Source organism: Mytilus edulis, chromosome 7 (assembly GCF_963676685.1).
Source record: "Mytilus edulis chromosome 7, xbMytEdul2.2, whole genome shotgun sequence".
Classification (NCBI taxonomy): Eukaryota; Metazoa; Mollusca; class Bivalvia; order Mytilida; family Mytilidae; genus Mytilus; species Mytilus edulis.
In genome coordinates this window covers 33,961,524-33,981,322 of record NC_092350.1, presented here as the reverse complement: position 1 = coordinate 33,981,322, position 19,799 = coordinate 33,961,524, and the positions used below count along the sequence as shown (strand labels likewise).

The 19,799-nt window shown below is 31.7% G+C and overlaps 1 protein-coding gene across 1 annotated transcript; it reads left to right on the top strand.

Moving 5' to 3' along the window:
- The first annotated feature begins 259 nt into the window (after positions 1–259).
- On the top strand, positions 260–18,197 carry LOC139481311 (ras-related and estrogen-regulated growth inhibitor-like). The gene is made up of 4 exons (XM_071264547.1): positions 260–549; positions 14,383–14,439; positions 15,263–15,336; positions 16,559–18,197. The coding sequence occupies exons 1-4, from the start codon at positions 441–443 to the stop codon at positions 16,976–16,978; spliced, it is 660 nt and encodes a 219-aa protein (XP_071120648.1). The 5' UTR covers positions 260–440; the 3' UTR covers positions 16,979–18,197.
- Positions 18,198–19,799: the final 1,602 nt, after the last annotated feature.

Below are 19,799 nucleotides of genomic sequence, written 5' to 3'. Positions count from 1 at the left end.
TATAAATACCAGGTGAAATTGACTAAATATTGTATGAGTAAAGCAGTACAAAGTCAGTGTAATTAAAATGCACTACGTCACCCATAACAATGCAAATCTATCATTATTGTGGTTCTACGGTGCAATAAGGTGTGTTGTAATTGCAATGTATCTTATCCACGTGCTTTTATAATTACAACATGTATATTACAAAATCAACACCATCATTTCAACTGATAGTGTTCGTTCTTTATTTATCACGTGATAACTGAAGAAAAACGGTCGTCTGCTGTAGTAAATTTTTAAAGTGACAAGTAATGTTGAACTGTTAACTGACTATATCACAAAGAATGGTTTATAAATATGATTAATAGTAAAAACATAATGAACATGTTCAGTGTATAAATTTAACACTTGTTTACTATTTTAAATCAATAGTATTGACAAGTCAAAACGTTTTGATGAAAAATCAGGATTGCAAGGCAAAAGGAATGACTTCAAATGGGAAAGGGAAGTCTTCGGTTGATAGTAGGATTATGGTATTAGGTCGGAGCGCTGTTGGTAAATCAGGTATGATTTCATATTTCTTTATCTTATATTTTAGAGACATTTTTGTACATAGTTTGGTTATCTAAATACGATTTAAAATTTAAAAAAATGACTGGATTATTGTTAAATTTGTTTCGTCGCACTATTTTGATTTTTATCGGTCATGATCCAAATCTTTGAAAAAATATATTCCTGTTTTCCGTGTTTATAATAAGACTGTGTTAACAGTATCTGTTGTCATTAAGTTGTTGTAGTTTAGCTTAATATAGACTAAGCAGCGGAAATAGAAACAAAATTAAGCTTACTTATAAAACTCGTTAAAACTGTCTAACGATTGAGCAGGACATCACTTTTTAATAGATAAGCGATAATTGAGGAAAACTTTCAGACAGAAAATATCGGGAAACGCTTCATGCGTTGTCATACCTTACAATGAAACTAACTTAGTTGGTACACTAATTTGAACAAAGCTAAGCGTTTGTATATTCAGAGTTCAAAGTAAGTGCAATATTGCTTTTAAAAAAAAGGAAAACAAAAGAAGCGAAAGATGTAATTAACTGGCTTTGAAAATTGCTGAAATACCTAACTAAAGATATTCGCATCCTTGGTCATTTTTCTCTCGGCCACTTCTTTTGATTTTTCTTCATTAGTACATAATTGACAGGTAATCATTTGAGAAATGTATTTTCTCATGTTCTAAAAGTGAGTCAAGGAGAACATGTGCAACCTATTATATCTTAATAACACCGAAATGGTTGTAAAACAATTCAACAAGCAGTATATAATAAAGCTTGTTCAAAAATACCTGATGATCTGCATTTCAATGCTCAAATATTCGGTAAAAATAGTTTTGCTCTGTGACTTACATTTATCTTTAAAAAAAATGTAACCTACTGCTAGAAACCTTTCTGATTACAAACTTTTGAATAGCTTAACAAAATTATAAATATGGCCAAAGAAGATTAAATAGTCTTGATAAATTTTAGACTTAAAGAGGCTTCATACTAAATAAGCAGTGACAAAAAACACGTTTGATTTCATATTTACTATTCCAATGACATGAAAAGCTAATATATGTTTGACAGACGATTGATTTGTCTGGAAAATCAAGAAATCAATGATGCATTTAATAGTATTATGATCATGAAATTATTTATGTATATCTGTCAACTGAGTGCTAAATGTCCTTTAATGCCCCGCATAAGATAGTAAAAGGGTAATATGTTTTCAGGTCTGTTCATCCGTCCGTCCGTCTTGTATCAAGTTTAAGTTTTAGGGTTAGGTTAAAGCTTTGGTTAAAGATAATTTGTGGTCACATCAATGTGTATAAGCCTATGTTCATAGATATAGGAAGATGTGGTATGAGTGCCTATCATGAGACAACTCTCCATCCAAGTCACAATTTATACGGTCTTCAACATGGAGCATTAGCTCACACAGAACAGAAAGCTATAAAGGGCCCCAAAAATACTAGTGTAAAATCATTCAAACAGGAAAACCAACGGTTTAATCTATATATAAAAACGAGAAACGATAAACACTTATGAAACACATAAACAAACGACAACTACTGAACATCAGATTTCTGACTTAGGACAGGTGCAAACAATTGTAGCGGGATTAAACGTTCATTATGGAGTGAGTACTAATATGTTTTCAATAAGTGTTCCCAAATTTGGTGGTCACTGAACGGGAAAATGTGATAGTGCGAGCGGGCCATTCTGTACTTTGGACACACCCATTATATCTGCATTTGAAGTTATTGCGTCGCAGACATTTGTTCTTATATCATTAACATTCCATGCAATATAAAATTGGTTAAAAATTACAAAAGTAGGATCCGTAGAGGCCGAGATATTAGAAATTATATATCTATCAACGTCATGTTCAAAACTCTGCAATGTTCTTTGTATCATATCTTAACACACGAAATCTGATTTCATCAGAGATAGTCTTTTCATGTAAGCACTGATTGAATAGTCTTTTTTTCTGTGTGATTCTAAGATCTGATGATAGACAAATGTCAATTCTTTTATATCTTAAGATATGAAGATCAAGATATATGTTGAAACGAAATGTTTCCTTCATGTCTTTTAATGGTTAAACCAGTTTTCTCATTTAAATGTTCATGTGATGAGCTCAGCTGACCTTGTGGGATCGTCAGCAACACAACATTTTGAACATTTTTTTTTATATTTTTTTAAACATTTTTTTAGTTTAGATAAGCAATGCCGAAGCGCATAAAAATCATGAAATGACACCTCTATGAATATATAAGGAACAGTGGGAAATAAATGTGGGGTAAATGTCAATGAAAAAAACAACTGAAGGATACAAAGAACTATCAGATATCTAAATAATGATTGATTGCAAATAATTAAATGATATAAATTAAACGACAACGGGGAAATATCTACCTTACACCAAAAGAATGGATAAGAAATATCTGCAGATCGGCATGTTATCTTCAATATTGAATGCGGACTATAAATTTTGAAAATTAAGAAAAGGGTTTGTCAATATATTAAGATGTGTTGTAATGCGTAAGACTATTCGAAGAAGGTACTGAAGCTTGCTTAAAAATGATAAGTTATTAATCATATTTTTTTTCAGATTAAAATATCAATTAATAAACCTCCAAACAGATTTAGTAAACTGCGGAAAAGTTATATCTTTTTTGAAGTGTAACAAAAAATAAAAGAACAGGATGAGGATGTAAGACCTCAATCGTAAAAAAGGGAATTCTAAAATATGTAAAATAAACAAATAAATGTCTAGGGGTTGTCGTCTTTTTATGTGGTTCATAAGTGTTTCACGGTTTTTATATAGATTAGACCATTGGTTCCCCCGTATGAATGGTTTTACACTAGTAAATGTTGGGCTCTTTGTAGCTTGCTGATCGGTGTGAGCCTAGGCTCCGTGTTGAAGATCGTACCTTGACCTATAATGGTTTACTTTTATAAATTGCGACTTGGATAGAGAGTTGTCTCATTGGCACTCATACCACATCTTCATATATCTATGTATAATTATACTATCTAGATTATATAAAGGAACAAGATGGCTCTTCGATTACTTGATCGAGGTGTTCGCAAGTACACGTGGATGTCTTTGTTATAATCCTTGAGTAGCAGCGACAACAGAATATGAATAAATGTTAAGCAAAGAAAGTAAACATTATACATTTTTATACGACCGCAAAAATTTTAATTTTTCGTCGTATATTGCTATCACGTTGACGTCGTCGTCTGCGTCGTCGTCCGAATACTTTTAGTTTTCGCACTCTAACTTTAGTAAAAGTGAATAGAAATCTATGAAATTTTAACACAAGGTGTATGACCACAAAAGGAAGGTTGGGATTGATTTTGGGAGTTTTGATCCCAACATATGAGGAATTAGGGGCCAAAAAGGGCCCAAATAAGCATTTTCTTGGTTTTCGCACAATAACTTTAGTTTACGTAAATAGAAATCTATGAAATTTAAACACAAGGTTCATGACTACAAAAGGAAGGTTGGTATTGATTTGGGGAGTTGAGATCCCAACAGTTTAGGAATTTTGGGCCAAAAAGGGCCCAAATAAGCATTTTTCTTGGTTTTCACATTATAACTTTAGTATAAGTAAATAGAAATCTATGAAATTTAAACACAAGGTTCATGACCATAAAAGGAAGGTTGGTATTGATTTTCGGAGTTTTGGTCCCAACAGTTTAGGAATTTAGGGCCCAAAGGGTCCAAAATTAAACTTTGTTTGATTTCATCAAAAATTGAATAATTGGGATTCTTTGATATGCCGAATCTAATTGTGTATGTAGATTCTTAATTTTTGGTCCGTTTTCAAATTGGTTTACATTAAGGTCCAAAGGGTCCAAACTTAAATTGTTTGATTTTGACAAAAATTGAATCCTTGGGGTTCTTTGATATGCTGAATCTAAAAATGTACTTAGATATTGAATAAATGGGATTCTTTGATATGCCAAATATAACTGTGTATGTAGATTCTTAATTTTTGGTCCAGTTTTCAAATTGGTCTACATTAAGGTCCAAAAATTAAATTCTTGGGCTTCTTTGATATGCTTTATCTAAACATGTACTTTTTGATTATGGGCCCAGTTTTCAAGTTGGTTCAAATCAGGATCCAAAATTATCATATTAAGTATTGTGCAATAGCAAGAAATTTTCAATTGCACAGTATTCAGCAATAGCAAGAAATCTTCAATTGCACAGTATTGTGCAATAGCAAGAAATTTTCAATTTCTCAGTATTGGGCAATAGCAAGAAATCTTCAATTGCACAGTATTGTGCAATAGCAAATATTTTCAATGTACAGTATTGCGCAATAGCAAGAAATATCTAATTGAACAATATTGTGCAATAGCAAGAAATTTTCAATTGATTGGAGTTATCTTTCTTTGTCCAGAATAGTAGTTGAATCAACTTAAATCATTGTTTTATACAATATACAAAGTATATTCACTTTTACTACCAACTGATAAATTAAAACAATCTTTACCATTCAGTGATAACAAGCACCTTTTGTTACATTTTAATATTTTATGATGTATTTAAATGAGTATTTATTGTTGCAAACTACATTAGAAATTTGAATTGAGATCAGTTTTGAAAAAAGGGAAAGGGGGATGTGAAAAAAAAATGGGGGGGGGTTAAATTTTTCTCATTTCAGATTTCATAAATAAAAAGAAAATTTCTTCAAACATTTTTTTGAGAGGATTAATATTCAACACGTAGTGAATTGCTCAAAGGCAAAAAAAATATTTTAAGTTCATTAGACAACATTCATTCTGTGTCCGAAACCTATGCTGTGTCAACTATTTAATCACAATCCAAATTTAGAGCTGAATCCAGCTTGAATGTTGTGTCCATACTTGTCCCAACCGTTCAGGGTTCGACCTCTGCGGTCGTATAAACCTGTGCCCTGCGGAGCATCTGGTTTTAATATTTTTAGACAATTTTGAGACAATGTTTCCAGTGCGACTTACTTCGAATTCGGTTAGATGTAAACAGAACATTTATAATAGGCCGATATATCACTTAACAAAGAGATTAAAAAGAAAGATTTAAAAAGTAAAGTGAATCTTTCACACCAGGAACCCAATAAGAGTGAGTGAATTAAGCAATGAACTTCTAATATCTGACTTAACGAGTTCAACGGTCATAAAATAAAATCGCATCTTACATGTTCGAATAACATTGAGAGTGGAAATGGGGAATATGTCAAAGGCAGACAACAGCCGAAGGCAACTAATGGGTCTTCAATGCAGCGAGAAATCCACGCACCCGGAGTTCGGCCGAACTCCCCGAAAGAAGCCGGCCTCGCCCAGCCCGTGCCCGTCCCAATCACGCTTCGTTATCCAGCCCGACCGGCCCAGCCCTTAAGGAGTCCTTCAGCTGGCCCCTAAACAAATATGTATACCAGTTCAGTGATAATGGACGTCATACTACTGAACTCCGAATTATACACACAAGAAACTAAAATTAAAATCATACAAGACTAACAAAGGCCTGAAGCTCCTGACTTTGGACTGGCGCAAAAATGCTGCGGGGTTAAACATATTTTTTGAGATCTTAACCCTCCCCCTATACTTCTAGCAAATGTAGAAAAACAAACACACAAGTAGTTTGATAACGTACTTTTATACTATCTATATGTATATGGTACTGGATATAATTCATCTATACATGCACGTTAATGTTGTGATTAATGTACATACTATTAAATTAGATTAATTCTAAAGTAAATTTGAAACTAAGATATATTGACATTTGACATAGATAGTGGATAAAATTACGTTTAAGGTAGTTTCACTGTTCAATAGAAGTTTTATAATAAAATACAGCTGTATGTAAATATAATGACATCGTCAAATCATAAAGCTTTGGGGGAATTAAGTTTTGCTGAATTTTAATTTATCTTAGTGTAAATTTATGATTCAATAAGTTTATTCAGAAATTGATCCGAGATATAACCTTTCTTTTTAAATAAATCTTTTAAACTTAAATTGTATCGGATAACATTCAAAAATGTGAAAACAGATCGTATGAATTAAATAAAATCATTATGAGTGCGCTATGTAAATTTCACAGTGGTAAATTTTTTCGCAGAGCTCTAAATTTTAGTTATTTTTAGTTGTTACTCATACAATTTTATTTTATGGATTTACATTGAAGACGATGCATATCTTTCCTCCCTCATGTATATTGTATAGGATACCAGCAGATTTTAATGGGAAGTGGTTATGTGAAAAAAAATCAGTTTATAATGGAAGTTGCGAAGACATTCATTGAGTACAGCACTGAAATATTTTTTCAACTGGTTGCATATTGCTCAATTATTGTTGACATCAATGATACTTATATGTACAAAGTTGATTCGAAGAAGTTCGGAAGAAAATATCAATACCTCGACTGACTTATAGCAGCAAAGATCAGCAGCAATTTTAAACTGAGTTATTGAAGCAATTTAAAAGGACGAATACATTTAAAGCGAATATATCAAGAACACTTTGTGCAATAATCGATACGACCTTAACCAAAATTGTTCAAACACTATCATAGTTAAATTTTTCAATGAATAATTATTTCTCTTTTATTTTTCAACTATTATAGAGATCTCTACTCAAAATATTAAGTACTAAATACTTGAAAGGAATGAAATGTACATGTACCACAACAGCATGTTAGACTGTCTAAAAATACATTTTGCATATTTAATGTCTTTTATATGCAAATACACGAACTGCAGTTTTTTGTTATGTAATATGATTATCGACATGGAACTAAATAAATAGGTTTTTATAAGGCCAATTTACTTTGTAAAGAAAGAAGCATGTTTGTAGTACTTTTATGAACTTGATTACATTTTCCAGTTGTTAAGATTGTGTTGGAAGATCTTTAAATCGATTGTCTCGAACACATACACTCTCGCGTGTATTGCACTGAATCATAATAACTGATGTTGTACTTCAAACAAAATGAAAATTTATATTCCGGTAAGCGCTAGTCAGGGTGTTCTTATTCTTTAAATTTATCATACTAAATACACATGAAAATATTTCTTCTGGCGGTTAAGCAAACATCAATCAATCAATCTTAATATTACCAAAAATCACCAAATATATGGAGCAATTTCTTATTTAATGGTATGTTTCGATATACCTAAAATTCTAAGTTTTGTATAAAAGTCACCAAAAAAGAACTTTTTCGATTCAAAAACCAAAAAACATTGAACATGAAGATCTTAAGAACAAAACCAGCGCTTCGATTTCACTAGAATTTAATGATTTAATCAACAATCATCGTTGTTATGGAAGGAGATGACACGCATTTTGAATGTGGCATATAGGAGATAAAAAAAAAGTGGGATGCTGAGAAAAAGACGGAAAAAGTGGAAGTGAATAAAAATAGCAAAAAAAAAGGGAAAAGCACCCTCGTTTATGTTGTCGATGCATTTGAACGAAGCTATAATAAGTCTGTGCGTTCCTTCGGTCGGCGTTTGTGGGGGGGGGGGGGGGGGGGGGGGGGGGGGGAGGAGGGGTCCTCTTTATGTTAACTATTTTAGAAGGAAAGTGAGAAAAGAAATAGTTTGTTTTAACTTAAAATAATTAGAAACATTAAAACAATATATGGATTTATATTTATTAAAATATCTTTACCCTATTAAGTGTAAAATAAAGGATACAAACTATGGCATGTTCTGTTTGGTACCTTTTCATGTACATTGAAGACTAAAAAGTGGGATTGAAGATGACAAAAAAAATTATTGTACCAAAATATAAGTTATCTAACAGATTTTACCATGCATCTCCGTAAATTGCTTTAACTAAATCGAGGAATACTGCGGACGAAACTTTAGGGATATCTTATAAATGTATATGAATGTTTTATAGAGGAGTTCATTTGAATCAAAGAGGTTAAAAGCATTTATTTATATTAATGGTTTTTCTTTTGAAAAAGATCGTTTGCTTTCTCATCATTTTCGTCTTTTTGTCATTAGTATAAATATATATATATATATCGATTTACGTTCTTGGCATCTTCCAACTTTTTTCTCTTCAAAAACTGTTATGCATTATAAAATGTTAGTTTTGAGAAAGTTAAATAAGAGACAGATGATTTGTACTTTAAAAAATCATTTAAAAGACTCATCTTTCATATTAATTTTGTTTATTTAAGATTTCAACAAAACTGCCTCTACTAAAGCCGTAAATCGGTCAAATTTACCTAACAAATAAAATATTTGCATGTGAAGTACTTTTGAATAGTTTTGTAAGGACTATTGTTATGTATTTATGTTGCCTTTGATTTATAGATTTTTAAAACAGTAGCTATGATAGTTTATTTGATAGAAACACCGTACTATTTGCATTTCAGTACTTGTATTTTTCAGTAGTATATCATGATTGATTGATGATCATGTTCGACTTAAGTCCAGTGGCTGATATTTCATACATGTTAAGAAACAATGGTGGTGTATCATATTTAATAAGTAATTACCGTGCATTTTAGATATATTCCATTGAAGCACTTTCAGTTCAGCAAGCTGTTAGTTTTTAAAACCCCTTCCTTTTGCATTTTATTACGTGAATTTTTCGGTGGTGTATCATATTTCATAGCGAAGTACCGTGCTTTTAAATTATATCCTGTAACAATCATTTTCAGCTTAATAAGTAGGTAGGGGTAGTACATATTAATACCAGCATGATATATAAGACTCACTCATACAGCATAGTAAAATACATGACAACAATACATATTATTTGATGTGTACTTTTACAAAGAATAGGTACGTGGAAAAATAAAATTCCACAATATATTAATAATGTTTAAAATCCAATTAAATTATTTGTTGATAAAAAGATCTTTCATTTATAATATGATCATATTAATTCTTATATTATTTACAATTATAACTTCTCAATATTTTAATTAGATTGGGCAATGAGCTGTATGATACTGACTATTTTCTAATCATTTATTTTAGGAATTCATTTTTGTATAATTTTCACAGATGAACTCGCCCTCACTCGAATAACATACATGAATGTGTTTTTTTGGTCAGGATGTTGTCTCTTCGACACATTTTAGATTTAATGGAGAATTTACATCAAGTTCTTTAAAACGCAGAAGAAGAGGGTATATAGAGTGTTTGACCCCTCTTTTGACTAACTTGAAAATATACATAAAATAATTGTATACCTAGGGTTTTTTTTAAGTTTGAAGATGGCATACTCTTTTTTCATTTGAACAATATACAATATAGTTTTTATAGTAAGAAAAAGGTATGGAGTGTGTTGAACCCCCTTTACTTGAACAATGTACAATATACAGTAGAGTTTTTAAGACAGACGAGTCTATAGAGTTTAATGGGAATGCCCTTGTCGAACCATAACCTTGCTGAATTATCGTTATTGTTTTCGTCGATGCAAAAATGATAAGTAACATTTAATGTTATCAAGCGTTAAAATAATTACAATATTATATTATCAGATCCCTGTCATCAATTACGATAACAGTGATTGATTGTTGTGGTCAACGGTCAACCACATGAACAACGACCGTAACTTGAGGTTGTTTTTTTTTCTTCTTTTGTCTGTTAAAACTTGATTATTTGGTGCAATATTTACTCAAGTATTTTAGTCCCCCCCCCCCCCCCCCGTTCTATTCAATTCAGGTCGATGCTATTTGCCCGTCCCATGTAAATTGTCATTTTCCCACTCAGCAGTTAAGTTATGATTAAGCATGTTATGATACATGTACATCTATAGAACTATGACCGAGTTATATCGTCGTCACAAAATTTACTTTTCATAAAGATTCTGCTTGTCCAAACTCATCGTTTTTATCTGAATTCCTTGGAGCGTGCTTCTTGAAATGTGAATATGGTTGCATATCCATCGCATATCAAATTCCTGTTAACCGAATACTTAAGAGTGGGTTCATCATTAGTGACCAGTAACTAAAAGTACATCTTGTTTTAATTTCGGGATTTTTATGACACTTTTGTTATTTCGGTCTGGGTTGGTAATGAAATGTTTGATTAGCCCACCTTACAAATAGTTGATACGGATTTATGTATCGAAATATGCAAGCTGTCATTTGAACACCCGTTGTAATGTGACCTCTATATTCTTAGTAAATAATAATTTTTTTGAACAATGATTTGCCAGCTGTAGCTTTGCATGTTGTTGTTATTTTATATAAATTGACCCATCCATCCCATCACTTAGATGTTTAAATTGTGTCATTTTAAAGAAAAGACTAATTTCATTCGTAAATATTGTGCAAATATTGCAGAACAAACTTCTCCTTTTTGACAAAAAGTGTCCAATTTCTTAATTATAGAATACCACAATTTTCTATTCACGTTTTCATTTAATTTAATCTTATGAATTAAAGTTTGCACCTTTCAAGTGCATGGAACATTTGCGTGAAATTTGTAATAAAATAACAAAAATATGCTAACAATGAACATGAGGTTTAGGTGTACTTGAATTTGTAAGATCTAGGATTTCAATAAATTTCATTTTATTTATCAGTTTTTAATTAATATACGTAACTTACGAGATAAACAATTTTAAGTTGAACACTTGCACATCTTAATATACTTATTGGTTGCATCTTAACATATGAACATCATTAAACATCTAAATAAAACATGCATGTGCATCAAAATGTAAAACTTTTATTTCCAACGAGAACTCAATTATTGCCTGTTCCAGTTAGCAACGTGATATATAATGGTGATCTGGTTCACTCTTTTAATATGCTAGTTTGTATCATTTTTTAAATTTTTAAACAGATGTATTTATAGTAGATTGGGAAACAAGTTTTGCAACTTATATTAATCCCTTTCCACTTTGCGGGTGCGAGTGCTGCCTTGTAGCGGCATTACTGCGCGCCTGCTCTTTTTCGAAATATACAAGGGTGTCTTTAACGAGCAAGAGATACAAATGTATGGCTCTCTCTTAACACGGGTCAGCCATTTATCGTCCCCTTTCGACTGACTATCATCGTTTCCACAAGACCGTACTCGCAAATGGTGTCAAGGGAGAGCCGAAAATTCAGTCCAAGAAATGTTCATCCCTTTGTCACGTTAGTAGTCCGATGCACTAACCACTACACCACGGCTCTCACCATGGTTAAACGGCTTCGTATTTTTTTAATTTAATTCTTCAATACTAAAATTTTTGTTGGATTTGTATCTATGTAAGTGTAGATTTAAGTCGATATCCAGTTCGATATTTCCGCGATTTCAATTTGTTATATTTAGTATTTTGTTTGCTAAGCTATTTTCAGTCTTAATTTATGCAACCAATGGCGAACATCACTATCATATACATGTACCATTAGACATGTGATATAAGAAGAAAAGCAAATGTTTTTCAAAACATGTATCATCGAATGAATGCAAGTGATAATAAACTATTTCAATGTTTAAATAAATATTAAATATGCATGAGTGCAAAGTGCACGTTTAACAAGATAATTTATGTGAAGAAAAGACTTTTATATCGTCGTTTACAATAATTGCACGCATTTATTGATGGTGTGACGCCCATTAAGATCACATGCATGTTCTTAATTTGAATTTAAAATGCACATTTCCGAATTCCTTTCAGTATCTTAGACAGCTTACTACATTCCGGAAATGATAATGGTACTTGCGATGTACACATTCCTAATAATAGATTATATTAAGATTTGTTGTCTTTTAAGTCACGCTTTGGTTGATATTGGGACCATTTTGTTGACCCACAGGTAGAAGAGGGTCTTAATTCGGATATAATGTTTCACAGTTAAAATACTTTATCCAAATTAGTTCATATTATTATGTTTATTACAAAAATTTTAATGAAAAAAAAATGGTCACTGATGTTTTTTCCAAACTATCGGTTATACTAAATTGTACACAATATTAACGCAAAAAAAATCATTTCTTTGTAAAAACAAAACATGAAATACGACATAATTTCACGTTGAACACGATATGATTTTCGTCATGAACGTTGCACAAAAAATAGACTTTGGTGTGAACATTTTGGGACTGATTCCATATCTTCCTGTATATATAACCTCTGGTTTTACTTGATATTCCCTATTTGGTATACATATAGATAGTTTACAGCTTCTGTAAAAGTATATAAACGATCTTTTTAAATTTTATTCGCAAAGTACCGAGCACGCAAAATCAGCATGTGAATATCAGATATCACTTTACACGTAAAATAAAATAGACAGAACTAAAATAAGGAGGCACCTTTCTTGCACGACTGAAAGTCAAATAAAAAGGTATAAACGCGTTAACGATAAATATAAAATCAGCGATAACGTTCCACGAGAATCACCCTTTACCACCCTTGTTAACCTTCATCTCCTCTTATCATATAAAATAGTAGGAGTGCCACTTAGATATTGAGGTATTGACAAGTGCAAATGTTTTGCTGAGTTATGCATTTCAGAATACGTTATAACAAATTCTGTATTCTAAAACATCTGCTAGAACCATTGACCAATATAGCTATCACAAAATCAAAATTTCTAGACTAAACCACATCAGAAGTTGTTTGAACTCTTTACTGTGTTCCCAGTTTCCTCAAGAATTTGCGGTGTGCAACTGCAATTATATATAATCATAACATTTGTGTATGGCACACCCTGTAATACTTTAAAAGTTAAATGAACAGATGACAAAGATATTTGTAATGTAAATACTATGTATCTGTACCGATTGTAATCTAACTTGCAATCGGAAATACTAAATTGAAATGCATGTACTTGAAAGCAAAACCAACATAATCAAAGGACGTTTTATCTTACTAGTAAAAATAAATAAAAATATTTTACAGACAGATAGCATAATTTGAATATTTTGTAATTAAATGGGTTAGAACAAAAGAACACAAACATTTGAACGAGAATTATTTACATCTTATATTTTATTTATGCTATTTTCTATTGAATATTTAGTAAATAAGGATAAGCACATAAGCACACTTTTATAAACAAGACAGTTTAGGACATGAATTATCTGTTATATATTATATATGTTATTTTCTATCCAAAAAATAAACTCTGATCTTCATTATTGACCACTCTAACTTGTAGATTAATACATGCTCTCAAAGACAGTTGGAACTTCATTCCATCAACAATATTTAACCAACAAAATAGTATTTTAATGAAAACTTGACACTAGGTCGATAGTTTGTAATTTGGAACTCTACTTCCGGTTTCTAAATCCCTTCAATGACATGTCTGCGTCATTTCTTGTACCATCTATTTGCTTTCAGATTATGTATTAATATCTTTTTCTACATGAACTTTATATATCCTTTAATCTAAACCTCTTAGCTTATAATTTGTTGACACATGTCGAAGTAAACTAGTAATATAACCTTTTTTTGTAATACATTGATTTAATATACCTATTTTGATGCGTATGATTCAGTTTCTTGAAGCATGAAAAGGTCCGATCTTTATAAGGCGAAATTGTCATAAATTAGATTCTGAGTCATACGTAACATACCAGATATATTGCATAATAATACAAACGGTAATTTTATTGTTCGAGAGGCCAAAACATTGGGAAATCGAATACCTTATACAAAGTTAACGTTGCTGAGATTATCAACGTAAAGGAACAAATGTATAGCCAAAACCGGACAAGGAGGGATATATTCCTTAATTTAAAATGATATCTAAAATTTTAGTCACAACAATAATCGACTTTTCATGTCAGTGCCCCAGTACTGTTTACTGGGCTGGTGATACACTCGGGGACTTATAGTCCATTGCTTAAATGGCTTTGTTTTTAAGTTTGTGTTTTTATTTTTTCAGCTTTGGTGGTTAGATATTTAACAAGACGCTTCATCTGGGAATATGACCCAACACTAGGTATGTGAACTAACTATTGAATACGACTGGAAATAGTCCTTCCGTAGATGACATTTAAAAAAATTCTTATCGCCTTTCTTGATAACCTTCCGTCACCAGGAATGCTCATGGCAAAAAATTAAAGCCAAGGATGTATAAATACCTACACACGTAAAGAGCTATAGGATCAAAAGGGCGTTAGTTGATTGGCTTTTGTTAGTTACTGAAAACACAAAGTAAACAAGTCTTTTATAAAGTATTTACGCGCAGCGTCCGTTAAGCTTACTTGATAATTCATTTCAACTTCGGAATTGACTGTAATCTTTGTTATATACAGAACAATTTCTTTAGAATAATTGTATTTTAATACTTGTAATTTGAATTATATGTTTTTGCTCATAATAAATCATTTTATCTTGATAAAACTTAATACACAATGCATTAAAAGCATTTATGGCAAAGAAAACGATTCAAACTTGAGATCTCCTACGTCGAAGTATTTTAGAGACGACTTAAATGACTCTTATAAATCAGTTCTCGTGACGATGAATTAGTTCTAACATTTTTTTGTTGCTTTTATAGCAGCAAAGGTTTTAAAATATATTGCCAAATCAAGCATTTAGTGCTATATAAAATCGTTGTTTTCCCGTTTGAATGGTTTTACACTAGTCATTTTGGGGGCACTTTATAGCTTGCTGTTCGGTGAGAGCCGATGCTCCGTGTTGAAGACCGTAATTTGACCTAGTGTAATAGTTTACTTTTTTAAATTGTGACTTGGATGAAGAGTTGTCTTATTGGCACTCATACCACATCTTCTTATATATTTACTGGGGGTTTTTTTCAGAATGTACATACAAACATCACTCTGTTGTAGACGATGAAAACGTTGTCATGGAAATTTTAGACACTGCTGGTCAAGTAAGTGAACAGTTTGTTTCTTTTCTGATCTTATGACGAGTGAGAGAAAACAAACCGTTCTTTTGTATTCTCGTCAACGCGTAGAACGTTTCAAACATTATAAAACTTATCGTACCAAAAGCAAAAGGTCAATATCAATCTTATTTGATGAATCCATGGTAGTTAACGTAACAGCTAAGTCGTACGGTATGAAATGTCATGATTGATTGAATGAAACCAAAATAGAAGCAAGTAGGTAATTTAACACCAACCAAATTAAAATATAGAACTCTGATTTCGTTATACTTATGTAGAGTATAACGAAATCAGAGTTCGACATTTTAATTAAATTAAACAAGACACTACAATGGTCAGTTAAAAAAGGAAACATACAAAATCGACAAACACTACTCAGAAAAATTAAAAATGAATAACAAGAATCCCAAAATCAATCTCGTAAATAGAATAGAAAAGACATTTAAGGTAACAAACAAAACCGATGGGATCGCATTGCTCTAAAAGAACGAGATTGGATGCGTTGGCAAAGTCGGCGTCTCCTACTATGTCTGCATCACCCTCGAATTCACACTTTATCAAGATGTCACAGTCTAGAATAGGACACACTCGGTAAATTTACAGATCTGACGACTATACTGTTATCTAAAGATCTAAGAACGAACACATATCGCTAGTTCGGTGGGAAACATGGCATATTAGTTAACCAATTCGTGATGGTGATTTTAACGTAGTTTCGTTTTCATCTGTTCTTCCTCGTACCACTGTTCGGGCAAAGCTTGTGTAAGGAGCACACGACTGTTAAAGAAGTGAAATATTATCAGTTATGAATTCATTTAACAATAACAAGGTTTTTTTTAAATTCCATGGTAGAATAGACAGTCCTTTTTATGAAATGTTGAAGCTGATCTTTCGGGTATCATTTCAAATTGCAGCTATTTACATAGACATACACTTTAAATGTTCTTGTTGCTGAACTATAAAACACACTTCCAATTGAAGTTATTATCCCTCATCATGTCTTTTGATCTTACATCTTCCAGCTAATTAGTTTTATTGCTTAATTTACAAAACAAACAAATGATTAAAAGATACACACGAGTTTAGTCTCAAAGAATCAAGAAATAGTACAAAGATACAACTCTTATATTTCCCTTTGATTGATAGTATAGGTACAAATAAAAGTTTTTTATAATCAAAATATACAACTTTTTCTTTTCTACTGTAGGACGAGAATATACATCGTGAGGGTGGTGTTCGATGGGCAGACGGATTTGTTCTAGTCTATGCTATAAATGATCGTCAAAGCTTTGAAGATATAACGAGTATAAAACAATATATTGATGAAACAAAAAAGACAAATGTACAATGTGTTTTAGTTGGTTCAAAATCTGATCTCCACCACGAAAGACTAGTTAGTACAGTCGAAGGACAAAAGCTCGCGGCTGATATGGCATGTGCGTTTTTCGAGACATCAGCAAGTGAAGCTGGTAGTGAAATTCCAGAATTATTCCAAGAGCTTCACCGCGAAATAAAAAGACGAAAATTGGTTGAAAATAAACCTAGACGTCGAAGTTCTGCTCAACAAGTAAAACAAGTTCTTACAAAAATGTTCAATAAACAGACAAGTAAAACAGGACCGTCGTGACCACGTGCATTACTTATGAGCAACTTATAACATCAGTGACTAATTTCAATTGGCACTTTGTCTTTCATGTTTTCTAACTGAAGAATTGCATGTGATTCAACTGTACAAAGTCTCTCGATACATTTTACGATCTGTTTATCAGTACGGTCATTGAAATCGTTTGACTCAACAGCAACTTCACGTGTTGCTTTTCGTTCACTGTTATAAGTTCCATTTCATCCTAAAGATATTTAAATACTGACTTACTAATTAAGGAATTCAAAATTCCTAGATATGTATTTCGTAAGAAATGGTCTGAAGAAACGGTGACGTATTCTTTTCTTCGTTATAATAAAAATAGAGGTGAGATGATGCGAGCAAATCTAACAAAATTATACCCCGATCTCCAGATGTGCTAAGTGAGATCCCAAAAACTCATTTGAACACAAATAGGATATGAATTAATCAAATTAAATGGTTAAGATTCTTAAAAAAAAATCAATAAATGATGAACGATTTAGGAGAAGTTGCAGATACAAATTGTGTTTCCTGAATTGGGAAGTCCATGATTTGCTACGGGAATATCAATTAATTCGGATGAATACGAAACAGAGGTGCACAATTATATAATATGGTATGAAGCCATACTATACATAAATAAATCTATAATACCACTCGGATGAAGAAACGAAAAAGGAGGTGCAATGGCAAGGCATGTCAGTTTTCACAAGATTCTGTTCAGCGATTCAAGAGCAGAAATGGATAGACAAGTGGGACGGACAAACGAGGAGACGGACATTAATCAAAAATATATATATAAACACTCATCAATGATACCATGCTTATAATTTTGTACAATACAGATCATTTACATAACGTTATTGCTACACTATGTAAAACTTCACCCTTTTAGAATGCCATACATGTATTAAGTACTAAAAGAACCATTCTAGTGTTTCTAGACGATTGAAGCAATAATTATGCTTAACAATGCTGGTTGATAGAGGTCTCATTAAGAATCTACCACATTTCCTCATTTCAAATTTAATGTAATGTAAGTTTAAAATCATGTTGGTGTTGTTAACATGTGTTTATTACAATTATACAACCTCTCAAACAACACCATTTTTTTGTATCCCTGAATGACAGTTCAAACAAAGAGAATCATTGTGTTAATTTTGTATGGTATTTATACGTTTTACTTCTGGTTATGGACAAAATAAAAATAATTTGTTGAAAACATTAAATTGATATAAAAAAAAACCTGTTGTTTCAATGCAATGGTTATAAACTGGGTTTTTATTTAAAACACACAGTGGTCCGTTAGATTTGTCAGTTTTTAATTTTGTAATAGGTGTTGTGCAAAAAGTAAAATCACAAAAATACTGAACTCCGAGGAATACTCAAAATGGACAGTCCCTAATCAAATGGCAAAATCAAAAGATAAAACACATCAAACGAATGGACAACAACTGTCATATTCCTGACTTGGAACAGGCATTTTCTTATGTATCAAATTCCATTATATTGACAACGATGCGTGAACAAAACAGACATATATGTGTTTGTTGTGTGCGTGTGATGTATGTTTACGCAGGTTTGGCTGATTGGTCAAAATTACTGTAAAATTGACCAATCATGTATGTTTGGTTTCTCACCCAAATTTGTCAATATTACTGAATAATAAACAACTGTCATACAAACGAGAGCTTTAGCTAGCTATAAAAACCAGGTTTACACCACCATTGGAAAATGCATGTACCAAGCCAGGAATAATCTTAAGACATTTGTTTTCTATTTGTTCCGTTGGTTGGTATAGTGTAAAGTTTGATTTTATCAGTTTTTATGGCTTTTCACCGGTTCTGAATTGACCATGGAGTTATTTGTTAATACTAGATGTCGGTTTAATGTTTAAAAAAAATTATAATATACGGAATTTCATCTAAGGCAATATTCACCGTAACATGCATAGAAAATGGAAGGATAACCGGCCATAGTTTTTTAACAGTATATAATATTTCTCAAAAGCAGCAGAAGCAATGTTCAGAAGAAGTATAGGATACTTGGAAGCAAATACACAATCCCGAATACACCAACCACATATTTCAAAATAGAAAAAAAAGATTCGCATATATCAGAGGATATAGTATACGAAAACTTTATATTTTAATGAAAAAATCATGACCATACTAGTTTTAATTGTCGATGATCTACGTATTGCGATCAAGATCATTCAATAATTAGACTTGCTGTTATGAATACCAGTTTTAACATTTAAATTTATAGTTCTCTGTATGCAATGATCGTTGCAAGCTAAGTAGAGTTTCTAAATTGGTGCACCACCTGCTTGTATTTGATTTGCCGTTCATATGGAAGATCTAAAATAAAGTTTTTATTCTGTCAATATAAATGGTTTATTCAAACATATTAGGTGATTTAGCTTTTCGTAAATAAGAGGGAAAATAAAGTTTTTATTTTGACATTTATAAAAATTAGGTTCTATGCATATCGTTATTAATTAACTTATTTTTAGAACAGAGAGGGTTCTGTAACTATCAGAAAGGGGTGTGAAAGTCTAAATACCTATGCAGTTTCGGTAATGTGTTTTTGTGATTAAACGTGTGGATAAGACATGGAGGGCAAGATAATAAAAATAAATTTATATGCAATTACCTTCATTCGGAAACAACATTTCAAAATCATGAATAGATGACATCTCATATTATTTAATATTATCTTAACTTTAGGCGTGTGTCATAAGAACAGCTTCCCTGATGATAAAATCATATATGCGGTTATACATAGAAATTTAATCATCCTAAATGATAAAAAATGCAATATG